At 38.6% G+C, this 23,571-nt stretch overlaps 3 protein-coding genes across 5 annotated transcripts; 1 reads left to right on the forward strand and 2 right to left on the reverse strand.

The window, feature by feature from the left end:
• Window positions 1-169: 169 nt before the first annotated feature.
• Window positions 170-5,212, reverse strand: LOC122077265 (DEAD-box ATP-dependent RNA helicase 37-like). Its single transcript, XM_042643153.1, has 6 exons — window positions 4,133-5,212; window positions 3,943-4,026; window positions 2,591-2,833; window positions 1,852-2,019; window positions 1,564-1,677; window positions 170-1,076 (listed from the first exon to the last, which is right to left on the reverse strand). Exons 1-6 carry the CDS (start codon window positions 4,808-4,810, stop codon window positions 567-569), a joined length of 1,797 nt encoding a protein of 598 aa, XP_042499087.1. The 5' UTR covers window positions 4,811-5,212; the 3' UTR covers window positions 170-566.
• Window positions 5,213-12,674: 7,462 nt separating this feature from the next.
• LOC122075801 (probable ethanolamine kinase) lies at window positions 12,675-17,827 on the forward strand. The gene is made up of 11 exons (XM_042640971.1): window positions 12,675-13,066; window positions 13,285-13,376; window positions 13,652-13,758; window positions 14,008-14,113; window positions 14,886-15,008; window positions 15,162-15,253; window positions 15,929-16,013; window positions 16,495-16,600; window positions 16,708-16,774; window positions 17,288-17,380; window positions 17,462-17,827. The coding sequence occupies exons 1-11, from the start codon at window positions 12,933-12,935 to the stop codon at window positions 17,588-17,590; spliced, it is 1,134 nt and encodes a 377-aa protein (XP_042496905.1). The 5' UTR covers window positions 12,675-12,932; the 3' UTR covers window positions 17,591-17,827.
• Window positions 17,828-19,000: 1,173 nt separating this feature from the next.
• On the reverse strand, window positions 19,001-23,571 carry LOC122076963 (F-box/kelch-repeat protein At1g55270-like). Of its 3 annotated transcripts, none has more exons than XM_042642643.1 (3): window positions 22,706-23,571; window positions 19,732-20,497; window positions 19,001-19,626 (listed from the first exon to the last, which is right to left on the reverse strand). In XM_042642643.1, exons 1-3 carry the CDS (start codon window positions 22,730-22,732, stop codon window positions 19,238-19,240), a joined length of 1,182 nt encoding a protein of 393 aa, XP_042498577.1. In that variant the 5' UTR covers window positions 22,733-23,571; the 3' UTR covers window positions 19,001-19,237. The 3 variants fall into 3 exon arrangements, with proteins under 3 accessions (XP_042498577.1, XP_042498576.1, XP_042498575.1); XM_042642642.1 differs by having other exon boundaries at window positions 19,001-20,497; window positions 22,706-22,968; window positions 23,050-23,558; XM_042642641.1 differs by having other exon boundaries at window positions 19,001-20,497; window positions 22,706-23,558.

The following is a 23,571-nucleotide window of genomic DNA, read 5'->3' on the forward strand; positions in this document are numbered from 1 at the left end:
CCCCCCCCCCCAAAATGTTAGGTCAATATCAGTATTACTAAACACCAGTAAAGCAATCACCTTTGCTCAAATTCACCAGAACAAAAGTATAGCTGAATCAAGCTGTTGATTAAGCTTTGTTCTTAAGCTTTACAAATCAACTGAATCTCTGACTAGATGACAAAAATACTGCATCAATAACCCACAGGGAGAATCAACAAGGTGGGTACTATAGTTACTAGCAAACCAACTATGGACAAAAAATGCCAGTCAGCCAAAACATGGGCAGAGTAACAACAGAACCAACTACCCCCACCCCCCAACCTCCCAACCAACACAAAAACCTACTCAACCCAGTTATATATGCAAGGAAGAACAAGAACTAAAGTATTACACAGAGATACCAAAACTGAAGTGCAGCCTGTGAGGATCCCAAATTTCCATGTCTATTTCCATCCTGTGGTTAGCTTTTTGTGACTACTAGTATGTACTTGTACTAGATTATGTACGTACTGTATCCTAAACTGGTGTTTTTAAAAGCTTCAGAAAAGGAAAGCCACAAGAAGAGCATAGGTATCTTGCTATGGTTAATCCCAGCCACTCGCAACAATAGGCCCATGTTCAAAGCCATATCCATGAAGTGAGGCAGTGTGCGAGCCAGCAGTAGCTAAATCACTGCCACCTGCATACGAACTTGAGTGGTACTTACCACCCCTTGAAGAGGTATCTCCACGATAGTCATGGCCTCCAAATCGGGCGCTTCCATATCTGCGGCCTCTTCCACTGCCACCATGAAATGATCTCTCAGCATATCTAGTGAGCCAAGCAGGAACCTCCTGGTTTGCTTCTTTCATGAGTTCTGTCAGTGCCTTTGCCAAAGTTTTGTTTCCTTCATTGAAGAATGCCGTTGCTAGGCCCAAATTACCAGCACGACCAGTCCTTCCTATTCGATGAACATAATCATCTATGTCTTTAGGCAGGTCAAAATTGATGACATGAGCAACCCGTGGAATGTCCAGGCCTCGTGCAGCAACATCTGTTGCTACCATAATTGGGGTATTGCCACTCTTGAAGGATCTCAATGCTTGTTCTCGTTCCTTCAGAACAGGCAAATAACAAGTAATACAGGAAATGAAAATCAATAACTAAATGAACAATCATTGCATTCGTCATTTGAAATAAATTGGACATCAGCACCTAAAAAATAGGTATGCGAATGATTCATATGAGCAGGCAAATCCTATTATTTTTAAGTGCTTAAAGACTTTAATCGTTGGAATTTAGCACTAATTGCAGGCATTGGTGACATCAAATTATACAAAGGACTTCATATTTGATTATGCACAAGACTTCATATTAACTATGTCCCGAATTGACAGATGTAAAGATTCTAAAATGAAGCAGCTTATCTAAAATGAAATTAGTTGCTTGCATATCATCATATAATGCAGTACCACAATCGCAAAAAAAATCAAATGTTAATATTGATGAGAAAACACAAAACTGATGCTGCACAACCAGAAGATCTTAGATGCCAGAAAAAAAAAAAAAAAGGGAGGGGGAATCATGAGAAGTCATACTAACAATTTGCACTTTGTCACCATGAATTGCTGTTGCAGGAAAACCATTCTTTGACAACCAGTTTTCTAATGCATCCACTCCTCTCTTTGTCTCCACAAAAACTAAAGTCAATGCTTGCTGGAGCAAAAACAAGAGTATATTACCAAGACAAAGCATTTTCGGTACATTACAATATAAACCAATTGATTCAAATTCGAGTATTTCTAGTTGACAAGTATGAAGAGACAATAAAGAGTGACTACTTGGCCAGCAGTGGACACGCAAAACCATAGAAAGCACTCATCAATTTACCTTCCCATGCATTCCATTATCTCTTTGGGCATGAAGCAGATCCATCAAGTGGCTTCTTTTGTCCATCTCCTGGACAAAATCAACTCTCTGCTCAATGAGGTCTGTACTTGAACCAACCCTTCCAACAGCCAGGAAAACATAGTTCGAAAGAAAATCAGAAGCCAGTCTCTGCAGTGAAACATCAGAAGTCAAATAAGCATATGTGGCCGCCACATAATACGCAGATTACAGCCATGGACACCATGTGAACCAAAAGCTCAATTGTACTTGGAGGGTGAGGGTGGGGGTGGGAGTTGGCCATAACAGTATACAAGTAAAAGGAAACTGCAGTGTCACCTCCTATCAATAAATCCAGCCAAGGTGATCTACAAGGCCAAATTGGTTCCGAATAACAACCATAGGAAACTGCATTGTCACCTCCTATCAATAAATCCAGCCAAGGTGGTCTATGAAGGCCAAATTGGATTCGAATAACAACCATAACTATGAATAATTTTCCCCTGTTTCCTAGTATGGTTGCAAAAGTATGCAAAAAAACAGCATAGACGTCTAAAGAAACAGTGACGATGTTCTGTACTACCAATAACATATGCACTATACTGCCTTGTAGCTTGTAAAAAAACCCTAAACATCTATTGAATGGGCACTTGCTACCACATTCAATCATTTGACATGTTGACAACTAAAGTTATAAATATAATTTTTAGATAGATTAGGTGAAGGGTTAGAATTACCCAACCTGTATTTCATTTGGAAAGGTGGCACTGAAAAGCATTGTCTGCCTTGCACCTGGAGGAGGCATGTCCATCTGCTCAACAATCTTCCGGATCTGGGGCTCAAAACCCATATCCAACATACGGTCAGCCTCATCCAAAGCCAAATACTTTATCATTCTAAGTGAAACCTTTGCTCTTTCAACTAAATCCACTAAGCGTCCAGGAGTGGCAACTAAAATGTCCACACCTTTTCCCATTTCTCGCAACTGTAGAGAGTGTAGTTTCAACACAAAATCAGGAAGTATCAATCAGCGATTGAAATATATTAAATATGAAAGACGAGCAAAGCACATTATACACAACAGGAAGTAATCTAAAGATGATGACTAATATAAACGTCATGAAGAGTAGTAATTAAAGGAGTGTGCAAAATATTTAACTTCAACATAAAGCAATAGAGACCATACCAATAAATGCAGGAATATAATGCTTATAGTCAAGTATTACTTTGAGGGTAGGTTAGGCCCAAACTTCACACCCCTTCTGTTGAAATATAGTCTTCTGCTGGGTGTGCATGGGGAAACTTATCTCAAAAATGAGATTTAAGTATTAGGTATTATGCCATTAAAGAAAGCAGGTGCTCCACCGAATGAATCCATTAAAACGCGACATCAATATCATCTTTAGGGTAATTAACTGCTTAATAAATGAAATCACAGTTGGTGCTAGGCTTTTAAACAAAGCTATAATGCCACAGATCCAAAACTAAGTAATGAGTTCAATCAAGATCGAAGACCATTAATAAAGGACATAATTGATGCCAATGGATCAAAGTGTCTTCTGATTGTTCCAAATGTAAATTATACGATAAATGTTTACAGTAATTGTGCAACGGTAATGTTGCTCCATTATAATCTAGTGGTCGCCAATTCACGTCGGAGAACAACCTCTCTGCAAAGCAGGGGTAAGGGTGTGTACATTAAGACCCTCCCCAAACCCGATAGTGGCAGGCGCCTTGTGCATTAGATCCACCCTTTTTTATGTTAACAACACTTGCACAAAACAGGTAATATTTACAGCAAAAATACAAACATAAACATGTAGCATATGGGTAGCTCACTAAGCCCATGAACAGACCCAGACCCAGACCTGGCCCCAAACAATTCCTCCCCGAACACCTCCCCTCCCCAAGGGAGGAAAGATTCAGAACTGGCTATCTGTTAGCTGCATCCCAGAATGTTTTGTTTAAGAACTCGAGATGATGAGATAAGTCTAAACGCAAAAACAATAGCTAAACAGAGCTCTTCAAAAAGGAAATAAATAATTAAAAAAATTAAAATTGTAATAAATGAGATATTTCGTAGAAGCAGCAGACCTGATGATTAATCGATACTCCTCCATAGGCAACAGCCACCTTAACACCCGTCTGATAAGAGAATTTCTTAGCCTCTTCGTGTATCTGCAGAATCACACACACCACAAGGGTTTGAAGATCTCCAAGCAGGTGGAGAAAGAAAAATCGAAAATCCAAATATATTAATAGTTCCTAGTTCATATAAAAGCACCTGGCAAGACAACTCCCTGGTTGGGGACAGAATCAAAGCATTGGGATAAGCAGTTCGTGAGCCACGCGAAGGCAAGCGCTGTTGCTGATGCAACTGGTTCTTCATAATCCCACTGATAATTGGGAAACAGAATGCAGCCGTCTTCCCCGAACCCGTCTGCGCACAAGCCATCAAGTCCCGCCCAGCAATGGAAATGGGGATAGCGTGGCGTTGAACTGGCGTTGGCTTGACGTATCTGCACCTCATAATGTTCTCAGTAAGGGCTTTCCCCAGATCGATCTCTGCAAACGTACTAACAGGTAAGGGCACGTCCAATCCACTGGTCTCAACGGGAATGTCCTCATAGGCTTCGAAATTGATCCCCTCACCATCACCATTACTTTCTTCCTCTGTAATCCCCAATCCAGCAAACTTATCAGCAACATCAAACGGGTTTGGCTGACGCGGTGCCCTCCGTCGATCTCCCCATCGACCCCTAGAAGACCTCCCGAATTCTCTGCCACCAGAATGTTTCAAATAATAACCAGGGTATGACGACTCATCAGGAAACGGAAAGGGAGAAGAATCAGGAGACGCCATAGTATTGTTTCTGAGATGAGGAGGGACATAATTAGCCCGGGTAGGACGAGAAGACCTAGAAGTTCCATCAGCAACATCATCAGCCCAAGACATTGTCATTGCAACGAAACTATGAACCCTAAGTAAAGAAACCAACAGTTTATATTCTGGAAGCTGAGAACATATAAATGTAGCCACAACAAGAAGTTTGCAGATCAACCCAACTCAACTAAACTTTAACCCAGCTAAAATGAGGTCGAAAACCTAGAATTCTTGACAAGAAAGACTCAGGAAACAGATCGATTCTATTCAGAAACGTTCAAAAACGAAGGTAAGATGGATAAAAACTCAGAAAAAGAGAGCAGGAGTAGAGCTTTCGCTGCTCTGTTCCAATGAGTGAGGAGCCACAACCCCTAAAAACAGAGAAAGTGTTGGCTTCCCCATGAAGCTCGTAGACCTAATAAAACAATAACTTTCTCTGAGCTCACACATAGACTAAAGTAGCGAGTGGGTGGGGCGGGGGAGGCGTGGGCCGTGGGATGTAGGGGTTGGCATTGGGGGAAGCGCAGCCGCAGCTTTTCCAATTAAAATTGCGGCTACTGGGCGACGAACGATACGCCAAAATTAAAAAGGATCATTATTATAGTCATAATCATACTTTTTAGGATTAGCTAATGTATTAGTTATCATGGGGAAGTAAATTAATTAAAGTCTAAACCAAACCTAACTACTAAATTTATTTGCATTTGCTGTAGTGGGTAAGAGAGAGACTAGAGAAAGAGAATTACACGCAAATAGTATCCAGATGCTTTCCCACGCCGCCCTAAGGGCACTCTGTGACTCTTTGTCTCACCATATTAGCATTAGGGTGTCAATCAGGTTTGGTTTGAATTATGAAAAAGACTGGCCATGTTGTTGGAGTGCATAGTTTGTGTCACTTTCTTTTCCTCCTATTCGAAAATAATCCTAATCTCCGTTTCATCCTAGGCCTCCCATTGATTGAGACAATACATCTAAGAAAACTGGTGAGGTGCTCAAACTCTTTCTTTAAATAAATATGCAGAAATTTAAACTGAATACTTTTCATAACCTCAAATCAAAACTGAATTGATTCAATTCAATTTTATTTGGTTCTTATTCAGTTTATATATTTATAGAAAATTATATTGTTTTTAACTCCTTTTGAGTCTCTTCTCTTTATAGTCAATTTAATGATACTACTAATATGGCCAATGCAAACCCAATAGAAGCATTAATGAAAGCATTAATAAGGACGATAATTTTTACCTTTTAAGAGGGGAAAAAGGAAGTCATTGTGCCACCTCTGTAACTGGACACATGGCCATGTTACCTCTCAAGGCTTTTTTTTTTCCTATTATTATTATTATTATTATTATTATTTTTCATTTTTTGCAAAACGCACACACCCAATACTTTTAGAAAATGAGTTGGTTACATAGCAAGAAGTAACCGTTCCAAACCCATCTCATGGCAACAACATCATAGAAGAATATTCGTCACTGAAGTAGAGTGTAAAAAATTGCTGAGCAACTTCAGTGGCCTTTAAGATATATTAATGGAAGGGGGGTAATGATAGTGACTGAGCATCATAACCTCTGAGTCTCCCACTCAATGACAACTTTACTGCATCTGTTCTTTCAAAAAAGAGGGCTTTGATTACATAGTAAGAATAATTTGATGCCAATTAAGTTCATAAAATTTTGCAATTATATCCAAATATTAAAGAATGGGACAAGTAACCTTACCTCTCTACATTCTTTACATCAAGACACAGGATGCTGTGAAAAGATACTCCTGCTCTTCTGATAAATAAAATGTCTATTTAATAGTTAAAAGTTGCTTTTTGATGCGTCGATCACATAAGTTTTCAAGGTGGTCTACTAATTTTAACAATGTGACTGGATAATATGGTAATTTCAATAGTTAGATAGGTATATTATAGTAATATATAACAACAAAAAGATGGCTTGGGAGACTAGTATAATAGAAGACTAATTAAAATAGTTGAAACACTCACAAGCAGGATGAAAATGAAGGCTCTTCTTTATCGTACGGTTGAACTGGACAACTTGACACTGTAACATGCTCCATATAGATCAAAGTGATGGTCGACTGAGTTGTACAACCAATTACGATTCTGAAAATTATATTCATTACCCATGGTGCTAGATGGTTCTTGTGAATCAATCTCCAAGATGAAACAACCCTTTATGTCCTTCAATAGTTATTGCACTCACTTTACTAGAAGATATCAAGACATTTAAGTTGTGTTCAATCAATTAATGTAATAAAACAAATGAGAACTCTCAAATAAGCATACACCAAGGCAAAGAAAAAAAAATCGATATGAGGAAGATAATGTAGCACTTGGAATAGAGTGCCAGAGACTTTCTATATTTATGGAGGAGAGATGCATGTTAGAATCTTGGAAACACTTGTCCAAGGAGGCTCGAAATATATAAATTCTAAGAGAGAAGATAGAAAATAGTCGTTACTAGTGTCCAAAGCATTTTACATGACACACATTGAAAGGTCAGTGTTGGTATTGCTCATCTAAAGTCGAAGAAACTCTATTCAATGTCAAACCACAGTGTAATGTATGCTGGTAAGGTTCGTGGCAAACCCCAGCCAACCTTTTGAAGAAGAGAACGACCCATCAAAATGCTACTCCAAGCCCAAGAAGGCTGGTGAGCATGGAGAAAGCTACCTTGGGAAAAATAGATGCTACAAAGTAATCTTACGCACAAAGAGGATTTGTTGAAGTTGCCAACCTAATTTTGCTAAGTCAGCCAGATTCTGAGTGTTAAGGTCCATGATCCCCAGACCCCATCCAGCTTAAGCATGCATAAGCAATCCCAAGTGATCCAGTGAATCTTTCTTTTATTGTTCTCCTAACCCCAAAGGAATCTACACCTTCTTTGTTTAGATCATCTAACAACCCTTTAGGAATTTTAAAAATGAGACATAGAAGGAGGGAGTTGTAGTTGCCACCGATTTCAATAGAACTTCATTCCCCGCTGGAGAGAGTATCTTATCTTTCCAACCTACAATCTTGTTCATCGTTCTATCTATTATATTTTGGAATGTAGCATTCTTACTCTTCCCAATCTCTATAGAGAGTCCCAAGTATATCTCCAGAGAATTGAGGTTGTGAATTCCCCATATTCTTGCAACAATCTTGCGAAGCTGGATAGGGACTGAAGAAAGCTGCTTGCCCAAATCCTTGACAGTAGAGGTGTAGAATACCCTTCAAGTGTCTCAATGGGGCATGGGAGGGATGCAAGGAGAGAAGGCAATCTTTTGCAAAGGAGTGGGTGATATGTGGACTTTGCCTTTTAATAGTGATGCCTTGGATCTGGTCCTGAGAGACTGCAGCAAATATCAATGAGGCAAGACACTCTGAGCAAAAGATAGATAGGCTAGGAGAAAGGGGTCTCCTTGTCTCAACCCTCTAGAAGGAACCACACTCCCTTTTTTTGTATCCTATTGATAAGGAAAGAGAATGTCACAATACTCACACACTGATGGAGAAGGTGAACTCATTTGCCATAAAAACCTAACTTTGATAGCATGGTTGAGAGAAAGTCCTATTCAATTTTATCATATGCCTTTCTCAAGTCCAACTTTACTTTAGCCAGGAACCTCCTACCTTCTTTTGCCCCTTCATATGATGGAAAACTTCATGAGCAATCAAGACATTTTCAGCGATACTATGCCCCTCAACAAAAGAAGTTTGCTCTAGAGCAATTATTTGATCAAGAATCTTCTTGAGGCAAGTTGCAAGAACCTCAACAAAAATCTTGTAACTGACGTTGTAAAGACTAATAAGCCTAAATTGCTCAACTTTTTCAGCTACCTCATTGGTTTTCGGTATCATAATGATGTGGGTCGAGTTCATCTCAGTAGAGAGGAATCTTGATTGGAACAACGACCTCATAACTTGGTAAATATCGGGGCCAACAGTGTCCCAATAACATTGGAAGAACACCAAAGCAATACCATTAGGACATGCGTTATTCATGGCATCAATGACTTTCGGAGTGATAAAACGAGTTACATCATTGATATTCAGCTCCTATTTTTGTAGTCGATGGCCACGGGAGTGGCTCATTGGTGTTACTTTATTGATAGCTAGGAGGCATAGTAGATAATAGACTCGAGACCTCCTGGTGAGTAGACTTCTTGCACACTACATCTCACCAACTGCACTAGGCAATTGGGATCTGAACCAATTGGATAATCGACGTAAATTACCCTGTAGGTCAATATATTCTTGGCAATTATGGATTTTTCTTACAAAAAGATTAGACAAGATGGATTGGCTGGAATTGGATCAATCGATCCGATCCAATTCTGATTCTTGAAGCTGTGTCCTCTTGCCTCTTGGTGAGTGATCAAATATTTTTACAATTTGTGAATAGAGTATCTGTCTATCCATGTTGAATTAACCATCGATATCCAAGATTCAACTATGTGGCTAAAGAGATTCTCTCTTATGTGCCAACCTATGTGACTAGACATGAAAAATGATAAAATAATGGATTGATCTACGTAGGGTTTAGCTAAGCTTTGAATTTGTTCGTGCTATGCAAGGCCAAAATGCAACTAATTTCTTATGTCATGATCTTACATAAGGTTGAGCTAAGATTTTTTATTTGTTAATGCTTTGTAGAGTTAAAATACATTAAAGGTCATATCTAATGATCTACATATCGGTTTAACTATTATTTTGGATTTGCCAATGTTATGTAAGTCTAAAATATACTAATTTTACATGTTTGAAGTCCATGGGACCTATTAATTCCATCAAAAACATAAGATATCGATCTTATTCTATTTTATCATAAGAAAAAGTCTTCCCATGACGCCACATGGGACAAAGTCTCTCTTCCCTGAAGACGGAATACCCTTGACATTCTCTCTCCTCTAGGGTTTTTAAAACACAAAATGCTGAATGAAAGCGGTTCCGTTTGGTATTATTCTAAAAAAACGTTTTTGGAGTTTTTTCATTCTATTGGAACGAAGAAACGAAATCTTCTATTTAGTGCACTTATGGTCCGTTTCTATTGTTTTGGAACAAAAAGTGAAAAAAAAAAAAAAAAAAAAATGAAAAAACGAGATTGGACAGAACTCCAAAATGGAGTTCCGTCTTCCCAGTTTCGTTTCATTTTACAAAAAAAGAAAAAAAAAGTTTCCGATAAAAATCTGAAATTTTGAAATACCATTTTTTCGTTAAAAACTGCATTTTGACACAGAAACTAAAATTTTCGTTTTTGACACAAAACGATGTTTCTGGAACAGAAACGATACCAAACGGGCTATTAATTCTTATTTAAAGCAGTTTCAATCAAGGATTTAGAGGACCGTATCGGTATTGGTATTATTGATATATATTGATATTGATTCAGATCAGATTGGTGGGTATCGGTTAGTTTTACCAATGTTTTTTTTTTTAAGTATTAATCTTTTACTATTTTACCCCTGAAACGATATGAATAATCGATCCAAATTGGTCAGAGATCAAGAATCGATCTCAATTGATACTAATTCGATACAATCGCTACAAGGTCGATACTTGAAACCATCCTTTCATATTCTAATGATCGTGGTTTTTTTTTTTTTAATCTATGAATCAATCCTATCAAATTGTTAAGAATCAAAATCGATGAGTGTTGATTTTGATTGAATCAGGCGATTCTCATTTTGATTCGTCAATTCTTGAAATCATGCTCTTCTATCACTGCTGATGACAAAATCAATCGTCCACCTCCCATTGGTCTAGCCTCCCCTCTTTCCAGCAAGGGACCATACAAGGTCTGTGTTTGGTTGCTTAGTTTGATGGAACAAGTTAACCTAAATTAGTTACTCTTCCAAACTTAATTAGGGCATGGGCAATCCCGCACGGCACTCTTAATTATGATACAGTTTAGTTTAACATTTGGACCGGTTCAACGGACAGGACCACGGAAGCGTATGAGACTTCGAGGCAATGACTTCACGCGTGGGTTGACCTGACTGGTGCAGTAGGGTTTGATCCTACTAGACACAAAGATTCCAATCCAATGTTCATTTGGACATTACCATATTTTATACCAATCAGATCATCAAATATAGTCAATCCATCACTTCATGGGCCCCATTAATTCCTCAATGTTTCAGTTAGGAACAGAAACTGATCGATGAAGACAATGGGAGAAATTGCCGACAGTGTGAGGAAACTCTTGACCATGGATATAAAAATCGGTATCGAATCGGTCGATCTATATTGATATCCGAAGAGGTCTGATACCTTCTACCAAAAAACAGAGAAAAAGAAGAGTTCTGATACCGATTCCGGATCAATCCTTTGTCAATATAGTGATATTAGGGGTGCAAGTTTGGCCCTGACGGCCCGAACCCGCCTGATCCTGAACAAGTATCAACCTAAAATTTTTGGCCCTGAGGGCCGGCCAGTCCTAAAATTTTTGATCTTAAGTCAGGGTCAGGGTCAGGGTCAGGGTCAGGCGGGTAAGGGTTGATGTTTTTGGCCCAACTAGCCCGCCTTGAACCCGGCCCTGATTTTTACCCTTGATGTTAACCCTGGTTGTGACCCTGATGTTAACCCTAAATTTAACATAATTTTATATATTGTTTGACATTGAGTCATTGACACCTCAAAACTCATAATATATATTTTCACCGATCTCTCTTGCTTTTTTTACAAAAAAAAAAAATTCTTGCTTTTTTCACCAAGAAATTTGTAACTTTGTATTTTTTTATCTCCTCTTTATTATGAATGTTTTTTATTTTTAAGTTGTTTCATATTTTGCAAGGTCAATGTCAGGGTATACTCAGCCCTTGATGGCAAACTAAAGTCAGGGTCAATCAGGGTCATCCCGGCTCGACCCTGAAAAATCAGGGCCAATCAGGGGGGAACCCTGAAGGGTAGGGCCAGGGTTGAAGTTTTATGGTCTTGAGTCAGAGTCAAGGTCGGGCCGGATTTGGGCCTAGTTATGGGGACCCTGTTGCACCCCTAAGTGATATGGACTAAGGATAAAACGTTCATAAATCTATTTTTAATAACAATAAGAATATTTTAGAGGTGTTTGGATTGATCCATATCATGATATCAGTATCAGTAGAGTCCGATATTTTATCAACACGGGTTATTGAAATTAGGGGTGTCAATCTCAATTCCACACTGGTTAGACTGATCAAGCACAACTGTTTAAATACTGGCTTGGCTTGCATTGATTAGTTAATATGTCGGGTTTATGCTCGATCTGTTTATAAATAAGTAGTACACGATGCAAGGAGTAAGCCTGATGAACACCCAATCGACTCCGTCTGACAATTTTAGCTGAACCATTTATATGTATATTTTGATTTTTTTTTTTTTTTGATAGAATAGCATTTATTGATATTTTCATTAATTACTGAATGTAATTAAGTTTAATATATATATATATATATATATTTAAATTGTCGCTGATTTAATAAAATATATTAAACTATCTTAAATTTAAGATAATTAAATGCGGTTTAAGACCCGTTTAAGGTTTTATTGGCACATTACCTATTTAAAGCCCGACTATAGCCCAATTAGTTCGATTAAAAGAACACTGATTAAAGTCCAAATCCGATAAAGCCCAACATGAGACCGACTCATTCCTTAAATAGATAGGTCACGGTCCAAGGGTATAGGCCCGCTAGACCCGACCAAGACTGGCCAGCCCGACCGATTGACACCCCCTAACTGAAACAATAATCTTGACCAGAATTGACACTAAACGATCTAGCCCATTAATACCGGTCGATTTGAATCGGAATGGGTCAATACCGATTCGATTATCGATTCCGAGTTTTGAAACCCTGCAAATGACACGGAATTATCGTTTCCTTCCACAACGTGATTGGTTTGGCGTGGGAGATCCCTGCGCTGTCGGCGTGGGGACTTCTAAATATAAATGTCTATGGATTTTGCTGCAAGAGAAGAAGCAATCTTATGATTCTGAAATCTCTGAAACCTCAAAAGGATTTATGTGCGTAGGTGTGCGTTATAGCTTGACCTAGTAGTATCTTTTCTTTGATTCTTTCTGTTATCTTCTTTGTATCGATCTCTGTTCATCCAAAAGCCCTGGAATCCGAAAAATCTGGACACTGAAAGCTTGTGATTAATTTAAGTATAGTTTGGAATAGAAAAGGAGAGCGAAAAAGAAGGGGGTGATTTGAGGGAAGAAAAATGGGAGCGGCGAAGATCTGGGATGCCACAGAAGTTGCAGAGGAAGCTCAAGAAAATGGCATTTCAGATATTCCATCTTCATCTCTTGCTGTAGACATCAGCCTACCTCTTCCTCGAATGAAACCACAAATCATGTTCGTTATCTGCTTCTACCCCCTTTTGCATACTCTCACTGTAATTTTATCATTCTAGTTGTTTAATTGGATTGCTTATATTTTCAATTGTTTGGTTTTGGATTTTTCATTGACAAAACGTTTATTTGTTTTGTTAAATTTGAATTTCTAGCTTCTGTTCGCATCTACTTTAGCTAGAAAGGAGCTGACAGTTTGGTTTTTTGTTTCATTTCCACTAGAGGGTTATGCAAGGATCTATTCAAGAATTGGTCGCAATTGGATGAATCTTGTTTCTTGGTTGAGACAGTTTCTGGTGGCATCACAAATCTCCGTGAGTGAATTTTACACACCTCCGCTGTTAAGTTTTTTCCATGGAGAGCTTGATTAGCGTATTAGGGTTACAGTATGCTGTGGTAGTTAATTATTGTTTGAATTCAACCTTAAGTAATCTTTTTTTATGGAACCAGAAGTTTTAATCTCGCTTTTACATGTGGTTTTCTCTACTTTGATGATAAACTTCAGTTGGCCTCAATCCAATGTCTTGTGAGTTCATCTCTTCCTTTTTGAAATCAGAATATAAGTGCAGTTTGTTATCTGATCTTGCAGTTCTAAAGGTATCTGTGAGAGAAGACAATGGACCTGAAGTTTCCCTTACTGTTCGACTGTATGGACCAAACACTGAATATGTGATCGATCGACCACGGGAATTACAGGTGGGTTCCTCTGTTCCTGTTAAAACTTGGATATTTCAAAGTGACCAGGTCATCATTATCTGATAATCTGTTGATTTGTACAATTCCTGTCTTTCTCCCTGCTATGCCTGTTGGTGACATTCCTCTCAAAAATAAAATTTGATGCTATTCATGGAAGCTTCTTTGTAAGCGAATTTATTTCTTATGTTTTTTTGACGACCCTGTGGTTGTCCATCTTCACTTAGAATTACTAACCACTCATTTGTTTAGGCCATTAAATTCCTCTCAGCCGCGGGATTTGGAGCCAGGTTACTTGGAGTATTTGGAAACGGCATGGTGCAATCTTTCATTGATGCGCTTACCCTTTCTCCTTCAGGTATATGATGAACAAATAATGGATATTCTTTGCCCTGAAATCTGTTCTTTAGCTGCTGTAACAGATCTTAATTTCCTTAGCTACTGAATTATTCCTTCAATTAAAAAGTTAGTGAGAAACGACAGACGAAACCTATAGGATTCACTCTTTTCTGTTGAAACTTCTGCTCCGATGCCATCACTTGTTTCTTTCTGAAACCACCTTATCTCCCAGCAGTTCCTTGGGGCTTCCTTCAACGTTCTCCATCTTTGTTTCAGGCTCTTTTGAGTTATAAATAAGTAAAGAAAATTTGATTTTATTCTTTTGAAGATTTTGGAAAATAAAAATGTCTATATGGTTATACAATGTGATTCTAGATGCTTCTGAGCTACTGTTCTTCCTGATTTATTTCAGAACCATTGCTTCTGGGCACCAGCTCATTCCATATGCAACTAAAGTTAAATTTAGACGCCAAAGTTTTGTCAAAATCAGATGCCATACTCCTAAGTTTTTGTTAATATTCAAATTTGTTTGCCAGTTAGTCAACAACTTTTTTCTGTTCCATTTGAGTGGCAAGGGATGTCTAAGTGAGATACAATGGTTAATTTCTTGTGAGGCTTTTGCATGTTTGAGCTGCTTCCCATTCTGCCAAATGGAACTAAAAGCATTGCTTTCACAAGAGTCAAGGAGTAAACAGACAGAAAGTGGAGCCTGTGCAAACACAATTGTATGCATTCTCAAATTTCCAACAGGATATCTGTTTACATGAATCTTTTCTCTTATTTGTTGGCAGACATGAGAAAGCCAAAGCTGGCTTCTGAAATTGCAAGGCAACTTCGAAAATTCCATCAAGTGCAGATTCCTGGTTCTCAAGAACCCCAACTGTGGAATGACATCTTCAAGTTCCTAGAGAAAGGTTCCTTCTTGGCTAATGCTGGTTTCTTTTGTAGTATTCATCTAAGAAAAAGTTGTTGCTTTTCTTAAGTCAACGTTTCTGGAGAGGAGGGTGAGAAGGGAGATTCTTGAAATTGCACGTGTTTCTTATTTAAGTTGCCACTCTCGGTTGCAGCCTCTGTTCTTAAATTCGAGGATAGCGAGAAGCAGCAAAAGTATGACACCATTTCTTTTGAAGAAGTTAACAATGCAGTGGTTGAACTCAAGGTAACCTTTACTTTAATTGTTGTACTTGCTGGAATTGTTCATAATGCACGTCTGAATTCAAGGTATCCTAAATTGCATTATTGTTCCCTCTGTTGAATTTAATTTGGTTATTTACTTAAAAATAATCTCTTTCTCACCGATAAATGAACCAAGATAATGGGAAGAGTTTGGCAAGCATCACTGATGGCAATATAACAATTTCATCCTTCTTGTATCTAGAGGGAAATCACGGCAAACGAGATATGAAAAACTGATAACTTTGCAGCTTTCCTAACATTTTGTGTGACCATTCAAAACTACACTTTTCATCATTTCATTATGTGGGAGGATGACCAATTTCATCCTCACATCAGTTATGGTTTAGTTCTCATAATAAAGATTCTCTTTTGCGGTTATCTCGTGGTGACTAATCTTCACTATACCTCATCACTGTACATGCCATTACTGGAGTCGGAATCCAGATGCCAATGAAAATGGGGAAATGTAAACATTGTGATTAAAATAAGTTGGATGCCGCATACTGTCTTGGTCAAACATAATAGAACCAATTGGATTGTTGATGTAAATTGTGATCATTGAATGCTTATCTATTTTTAAGTTTTAGGCTTGTAGCTTCTTAAGAGCTTTGCTCCTATTTAAGGGATAATGAGTTTATGATGTGGGATTATTCAACAGGATCTGACTGACCTTCTCAATGCACCCGTGGTGTTTGCTCACAATGACTTGCTGTCTGGAAACTTGATGCTCAATGAAGATGAAGGTGGTCATACTCCCCATTCTTCACTACATGAAATTTTTGTGGTTTTTGATTGAAATTTTAGCTAGCTTCCTATTTTTATGTTACAATATGAAGCTGATCGAGTATTTTGTAATTTGTTCTTTTTCCTTTGTTTTTCTTTCTAAATGCAACTTCAGAAACAATGTAATATAGTATCTTTACAGTCTGTTTTTGTCGGTCTTCTTCTCCCCCGCTCCCCTACGTTTCTTTCTTTTTCTTATTTATGTCATTTAGGTTCCTGTCATATATTCTGAGGCCTTTGCATAATGAATTCAATGGATTCTACCTGGTACATCTCCTGCATGAAAATCTACTCTGATCTTTATGGTCTAGAATCATTCATAGAATATCCTTATGCTTCATCTTTGGGTACCTTTGTCAAATTACCCATTATCATTTTTTTTTCTGGTTAATTTGTAAATAGTTTCTTCTGTTTCTTGTTTCTAAATTAATGTACTTGCAGAGAAACTTTACTTCATTGATTTTGAGTACGGGTCATACAGCTATAGAGGCTATGACATTGGAAATCACTTCAATGAATATGCAGGCTTTGATTGTGACTACAGCTTGTACGTCTTCTTTTCTCTATATATTCTGTTTTTTTTTTTTAGTCTTAAAAGTATACTCAAGGTTGAAAAACAGGGTCCTGATTGTTGGATCTGTTGTTTTAATGTAGTTATCCTGATAAGGATGCTCAATATCATTTCTTTAGGCATTATTTGCAGCCTGAGAAGCCTCAGGAGGTAAGCAAGTTGAATTATTAGCAACTTAACACTTCAGATTTGTATTGAACATTTATATGTACGGTCGCCATTGGGGTTCAAAACTTCTGAGTGATTCTTGCTTTCTGTTTCTGTAACCTTTGCACACAATCAAGTGGTGATGACTGAGCCCCTTCTTTGCTTCCATGAGCAATACTGAGAATTTCGAACTCCGATTGCTTATTTGCCTGTGCCCGTATGTTTACTTACTTGAGAACAAATAAACTTAGACATTAATAGGTAATTGTGAATTTGAATTTATTTGTTTTACGCTAAGATTTGGAGGTCAGGGACACACTTGAACTCATACACAGCATGGCACACCGAATCAAGTAATCTATTTGGGATTAGAGTTAAATCTTCCATTTGCAACCTAATCAGCCTTCCACGCTCTGAGACATACTATAAAAAGAAATTCAGTCTGAAGTTCTCTGCCTGTCTTCTCCCCCCACCCCCCTAGTTTTTTCTGATAGATGCAAGCTTTTTGACCACCAGGTGTCTGATGAAGATCTTGAAGCACTGTATGTTGAGGCAAATTCCTACATGTTAGCATCACACTTATATTGGGCTCTATGGGCACTAATCCAGGTAATCTCCAGTGTTCCATCAGCTCCAAGATGCTACACTGATCCAATTTCAGTCTTATACTGTTCTCTGTGCTCTTTGTAGGCAAAGATGTCTCCAATCGATTTTGATTATTTAGGTTATTTCTTCCTGCGCTACGGCGAATGCAAAAGGCGGAAGGAGGCATGTTTCTCATTGGCACGATCATACCTTACACGATCTGGGTCTGGGTGAATTCTCCATGTCTCTGCTGCCACTGCCGACAAGAGAATGTAACCTCTTCCTGTTGTGAAGTTGTAGAAGACCCTTTAGAATCTTAAGATAGATTGCTTTTAATATACTTTTGTAGCTAATTGTCAGAAGAAAATTAAACACAGATTTGACGTATTTCATGTGTTTTACGTCTCCTCATTCTTTTTTCTGTAATCCTGAAACATGAAAGTTGAAATATGATCCAGTTTTCAAAATTTAGTGATTGCTTTTGCTCGTCTCCTGACAAATGATTCTGTTCTCCATTTTTGGCCAAATTTAATGCCTAATTCCTTGATGGAGCAGTCAGTTGACTGTTTAATGTGTTTCATTTGGAAAAGATGGTGTTAAAACTCTTAAGATAATTCGAATAAAAAAACTCTTAAGATAACTGCTCTTCGCCTGAAACTGAGCTGACTGGTTGACTGTAACCTGTTCATAATTTTAGTCCTGAATCTCCTGAGTTTTCAGATGATGCTAAACATGCAAAATGGTTGACAATAGATGAAATTTTATAGATTGAATCCAGGTTTACCTTACATATTCAATGGTTGAATTGGTCAGAAGTCACATTCTATCAACTTTTGGCTATATTAGTCAGTATTTTGGTTAGCACTAAATTTTGCAAGTAATTGTATCTCAAAACATGATAAGAGTGGTGCTTTAAAAATTCTAAGTCATTTTTTTTTTTTGAAAAATTTGGGCCTTTGAAGAAACAAAGGGAAGTTATCTTATCAATGGTCTGTCATTGACCACGAAATTTGATGTCTAGCCAATATTGAGAATGCTCAGATTACACTCTATGTATGCTGTGTGCCCATGTAAGCTTATATTAATGTCGACTTCCAGGGATAAATCAAGGCAACCCAAACATTTCTTCATAAAAAATGGGGCGATTCAAGCCAGGGTAGCCAAGGTAGATGTGTTGGGTCCTTTATTTTAAGACTTATATCAGATCATTGGCAACTGATCCATCAGATACCTACCTATTCCTAGCCCATTTCTACCCAGAGGTCAACTCAAGATCTTCCCAAAAAAGTTTTTTTAACATTTTTTCCTTTTTTGGGGAAGAAGAAAAATTCCTGTTCTACACCCCTACACCCAGACACATGTACCACAAAATTAACACCCCAAACTCCCAGTGAAAGAAAAACTTCCATCCATGTATATACCCCTTTACGTGTTCTCACTGGCCCTCACCCTGATGCAAGGGCTATGCAACCAGGCAGCAATCTGTTGCCTTTTTTTCTTTATTTTGAAAAACGTTGGATCCCAAAGTTTTCAGTATCATTAGTATTGGGCTGCATAAAAATTGATTGATTGGCACAATCAGTATTAGTGAATCGATTGCCTACTAGTGCCTTTGGTTGTCAGGTTGATAGGATGCTCAAGGTATTACATTAGATAACAAGACTCCTTGTATTAACATATGGAAATATACTATTACTGTTTATATTGTAAGACTATTGTAGGTAAAAACATGCTTACAGGGGAGATCTCCATCAATTTTGCAGTTTCCATATATATATTTTTCACATTTCACACAACTCCAAAATGGTGCAAGTCATATAGCTCTCATATGAAGGATGCTTTTGGCTCTTCAAGTCAATGTTCAAGTGGAATCTGGGTTTCTTAAGCTTGAAGAACCTGGCAATGAAGAATGTGGCTTTTCAGGCGGTTACGACCTGCAAGGCTTGACCAGAGGTTTGTGATCATATTCTTAAACTGTCCTTTCCCTGCAATAGTCTCCCACAGCTGATCTCCATCACCAGCTTGTAAATTGATGGACTTTGAGAGATCCACAAGAGAAATGCTCATGTTGTTACGGATGATACACAACTTGCCATTGAGAGGGACAAGTGCCGCAGCTTCCGAGGCCCGCGAATTCCCCTGGTGCATTTTGCTGTCAACATGCTTGCTCCAAGAATCAGTAGTCTCATCATAGATTCTCAGCTTGCACCCATCCTTGCAGTCCAAAGCATAGAGCTTCCCATTCAAGGTGGTGCTTGGATTCCGCCAGCCTGCAAGCATTCCATTATAGACTGAGTACCAAATGTCAGTCTCAGGGTTGTAGACTTCACTCACCACCTGGCGATGAGAACCCAGCCCCTTCAAGAACCACTTACCCTCGTAGACAACCCCAATGAACGGTACCATAGCAGTGCTCATTTCAGCAATGAAGGACCACCTATTCCTGTTAGGATCATAAACCTCAGCAGATCTCAAGAACCGATGAACCCCCTCACTCTCCCCACCAGCCACATACAAGCAGTTGTTTATAACACACGAACCAAATAAATGCCTTCGACGTAGCATATCAGGAGCACGGTGCCATTTATTTGTCCGGGCACTGTAAAAAATGACTCGTCTCATTGACCCTTTCAGTGGGTCCTTACCTCCAAATAAGTAAAGGTGACAGCCACTGAGAACAGCACACCCAAAGCCAAGGGCCTCAGAGTATTCTCCAGGGATAGGAGGGAGGGGCTGCCACAGCTGGTATATGGGGTCAAAGGCGTGCCACGAGATCTTCCCATCTCGGTCTCTCTTTATCACATAGATCCATTCTTCTGCAATCCCAAGGCTCTTGCGAAGGGAGTAAAAGAAGTTCCCAGCAAGGAGACGATACCATCTCTTGCAAACTAGCCGTAGCTTTTGGTGCTCAATTCGTGGGACCCGGATCAAGCAAGCAATCGCCAGGTCATCAGGTAGCCCAGGAAGCAGAGGGGATTCATTCCGACTCCTTTCTCCACGAGCTGTCTTGTGCTTGGAAGGATGAATGGATGGTTTGATGTCGGGCTGAAGGCAGAGCTTTGCTCCTGGAACAAATTTCTTTGCCCCAGCAACAGTTTTGAGGCCTGCGTCTACTCTACAGAAACACGCAGTGGTATCAACCTGTGGATGCCATTAGTTAGTCTTTGGGACTCCCAAGACAGAAATTCAATATAATGAAAAGGAGCAACCTAGTGCACGAGGCTTCCGCTACGGCAATTCAATATGATAACTTCTAGAAAAGGTAACAACTCTATTAAAGGATTTGAGTTATGTCAAACAGGTAACTCAAAACAAAATAAGACTAGTATCTGTATTTGACACACACAAGGTGACTATTGGCTTCTAAGACTTGTAGCAAGAAATGGCAAATATAATGTTCTGCTATTTGATGACGTAAACAAGTAAAATAAAAGAAAAGAAAAATGCAGATTCACAGTGGAGTATAATAGAGAGATTAACGAAATATTAGGTCTTACAGTTGAGCATAGTCAGTTTTATCATAATAATCTAAAAACACTTACTTTCCCAGAAATAATTGATAAAGAATCTCAATGCACCTCAGCATTGAATTCCTCTGAATAATAAAGCACCTGCTGATCATGTGCATAAATACAGGAAAATTCATGAATGTGACTTTTGCACACCAGGAATCTATTTTACATGCAGTCTTGGGAGGACAAGTACACAACACTATCCATTTCAATATTTTACTGAAATGCAATACAAAAAGTTGTAGAACAACATCCATTTCAAAATCCAGGATGATTTCCCACTTTGTGATGGTATCTTGATCATTGATACTCCTGACACTCATGGAGGACTTCACCCCATCATATGGTTGGATTATTTCCCTTCACTCAATCATATTCAAATGTTCATCTCCTCTTCCCTACAAAAATGACTCCCTGCTATCCACTTTGTCCTCATAAATAATTATGATTATCCAGTAAAATATTTTATGGTGAAAAAAAAAACAGCCATAGGGACAAAGCTACAGCATGCAGTTTCCAACGTCCTGTGACCAATGGGGTGTTGAATGATTCAGGCCTAGTGGTTGGTAGTCCCAATGACCCAATTTCCTGGCCCAACAGTAGACCTAAAAATAGGGGGCATTGCTCAGAGCAATGGTAAAAGGTTCGGGCTGCCAGGTCATATGTCAGGGTTCAAGTCTTGGGAGCGACCATTTTGTGCAAAAAAGAAAAAACAAAGGTTAGCACAGACTCCAAACTCAACCCTCCTAGGACCACAAACTGCTGACCATTCATAAGGTTTGTGGTCCAGATGATCTGACCACAGTCCAATTTTCTGTTCCAACTTCCAACCGGCCCCTTTACAACATTGGAGGCAACTTAGAAAAATTGGTGCCAATATGACTTTGAAATGATGTAGGACAGCTACTTAGATTTTCTGCCCTCTAAGGCAAGTAGTTGATTTGGTGATGACTAGTGAAGATATAAGTAAGTTGACAGCTAAACATACTATGGTAGTAATGAAGTAGTGGCCCAATATATCTCAGGCTTCCTCGAAAGCCCTAATGACAGGATTCAACTTTAAGAGATGGTTGTTCAAAATCAAATATTCTGCTTCCTGTAAAGAGCTATGTAGTCATACAGATTAAACTGATGGTGTTGAGTCTATATGACAAGGACAATTTCTCATGGTATCAGAATACCACCCCCCTCCAAAAATAAAAAATAAAAAAAATCAGGGTATTCATTGCCAACTTTACCTTTATGCAGTCAGTAAGATCTAGGTCAGTAGACTAAGTCAAGATTCCCAAGTTTATTGAATTAGAAACTTCAAAAAAATCATAGATTTTTGGGTATATTTGCTTCTTCTTTCAATTCCAATTTCTAGGGTTCAGGCTGATTCCACCGGACTCTAGGCCAATTCTGACCGAGACTGATCCAATTCGGATCAGAATCAGTGGTGAACGATTGCATATACTTGAACTATGAGATGAATACAGGCGAGCTAATCTCTGAAAACCATTAATGAGCACAACCAGATCGGATGCAGAATTTCCCACTGAAGCAGTATACTCATCCCTACTTGATTTTCTATCTCTGCTAATTCCAACCCTTATTTTGACGCAATCAAAGACTTATAATAGTTAAAAATTGGAGAATGAAGAGGAGGAAGGCATGAATTGCATAGAATAAAAACGTAATAAATTGTATAGAAAAGATCAACAATAAAAATTACAGATAATCAGAATATTAAAGGAGCTCAGAAGCTCTAAAAAGAAAATGCACTTAAGAGATCATCCACAGAACTAGGATCCAAACTGAAAATATAATTGCAGAAAAGAGAAAGAAATCAACTTACCAATGGTGGTTGAATCCCTCTCTCCATATCCCCTCATTCAAAAGTTCATCAATCTGACAGAATGACCCATCGCTCCACCTTCACAATCAACCTCGTAGATCAACTATACCTCTCGCAAATGAACTTAAAAGAGCGAACACAGAGTACGTATCAGAAAAATCGTAACTGCAACTCCATCTCCAAGGTCACCCTCTTCACAAATAAGAATCCAACTCAGAAGAAATAGAAACCCAATCCCACCAACTCTCCCATCTAAACTTCACCTACAAAATGAAAAAATCCATTTCACAAACACCCAGAAACGAAACCCAGTGTTCCCTGAAGAGCAACGTTGCAAGACTTACCCTAAAAACCCCCATCCTCCATCTTTCGAACCCATCTCCCAAATCAGAAACCCATATCCAAAATACCGAAAGAATGTTGGGTTTTCTACTCCAGATATCAAAACGCACACTCCCAAATTCTCTGCTCCAGAGGAACCCAGAACAGAAATGCTAAACAGGGGGCGAGAACTAAAAAGTTGCAGAGATAGAGGTTGAAAGAGAGAGACATTGCATTAATTTTCGGTGCAGTAAAGGGCCCATGACCTCAATGGCGTAACCTAACAAATGCTAGAGAGTTTATAACAAGAAACGGGTACCTCACTGAAAGACAAAAGCGAACCTAAACCATTAATAGAGAGAGAAAGAGGGGAATCAAGAAAGTGTGATGTTTGCTTTAAACTTTCCTGCTCGTCTTATTGTGAAAGGAGGAACAAAAACTGAAAAAATTGATTGGAAAATAGTTGTTGTTGGACTTTGGAGTAGGAGGGAGAGAGTGGGACAACAGTTAAGGACAAATCTACCATGCCGACTCATAAATATAGA

The sequence above is a fragment of the Macadamia integrifolia genome, chromosome 4 (assembly GCF_013358625.1).
Source record: "Macadamia integrifolia cultivar HAES 741 chromosome 4, SCU_Mint_v3, whole genome shotgun sequence".
Classification (NCBI taxonomy): domain Eukaryota; kingdom Viridiplantae; phylum Streptophyta; class Magnoliopsida; order Proteales; family Proteaceae; genus Macadamia; species Macadamia integrifolia.

Excerpts from the sequence above, each read along its gene's own strand:
- LOC122077265 (XM_042643153.1), bottom strand. The coding sequence starts at position 4,810 with ATGACAATGTCTTGGGCTGATGATGTTGCTGATGGAACTTCTAGGTCT. Across the intron at positions 2,020-2,590 it reads CCTTTCCAAATGAAATACAG|AGACTGGCTTCTGATTTTCT; the intron begins GTTGGGTAATTC and ends GTTTCACTGCAG. Across the intron at positions 1,077-1,563 it reads ATGGTGACAAAGTGCAAATT|GAACGAGAACAAGCATTGAG; the intron begins GTTAGTATGACT and ends CCTGTTCTGAAG.
- LOC122075801 (XM_042640971.1), top strand. The coding sequence starts at position 12,933 with ATGGGAGCGGCGAAGATCTGGGATGCCACAGAAGTTGCAGAGGAAGCT. Across the intron at positions 13,759-14,007 it reads ATCGACCACGGGAATTACAG|GCCATTAAATTCCTCTCAGC; the intron begins GTGGGTTCCTCT and ends TCATTTGTTTAG. Across the intron at positions 16,601-16,707 it reads TTTGATTGTGACTACAGCTT|TTATCCTGATAAGGATGCTC; the intron begins GTACGTCTTCTT and ends GTTTTAATGTAG.
- LOC122076963 (XM_042642642.1), bottom strand. The coding sequence starts at position 22,732 with ATGGAGAGAGGGATTCAACCACCATTG. Across the intron at positions 20,498-22,705 it reads GAGGGATTCAACCACCATTG|GTTGATACCACTGCGTGTTT; the intron begins GTAAGTTGATTT and ends TGGCATCCACAG.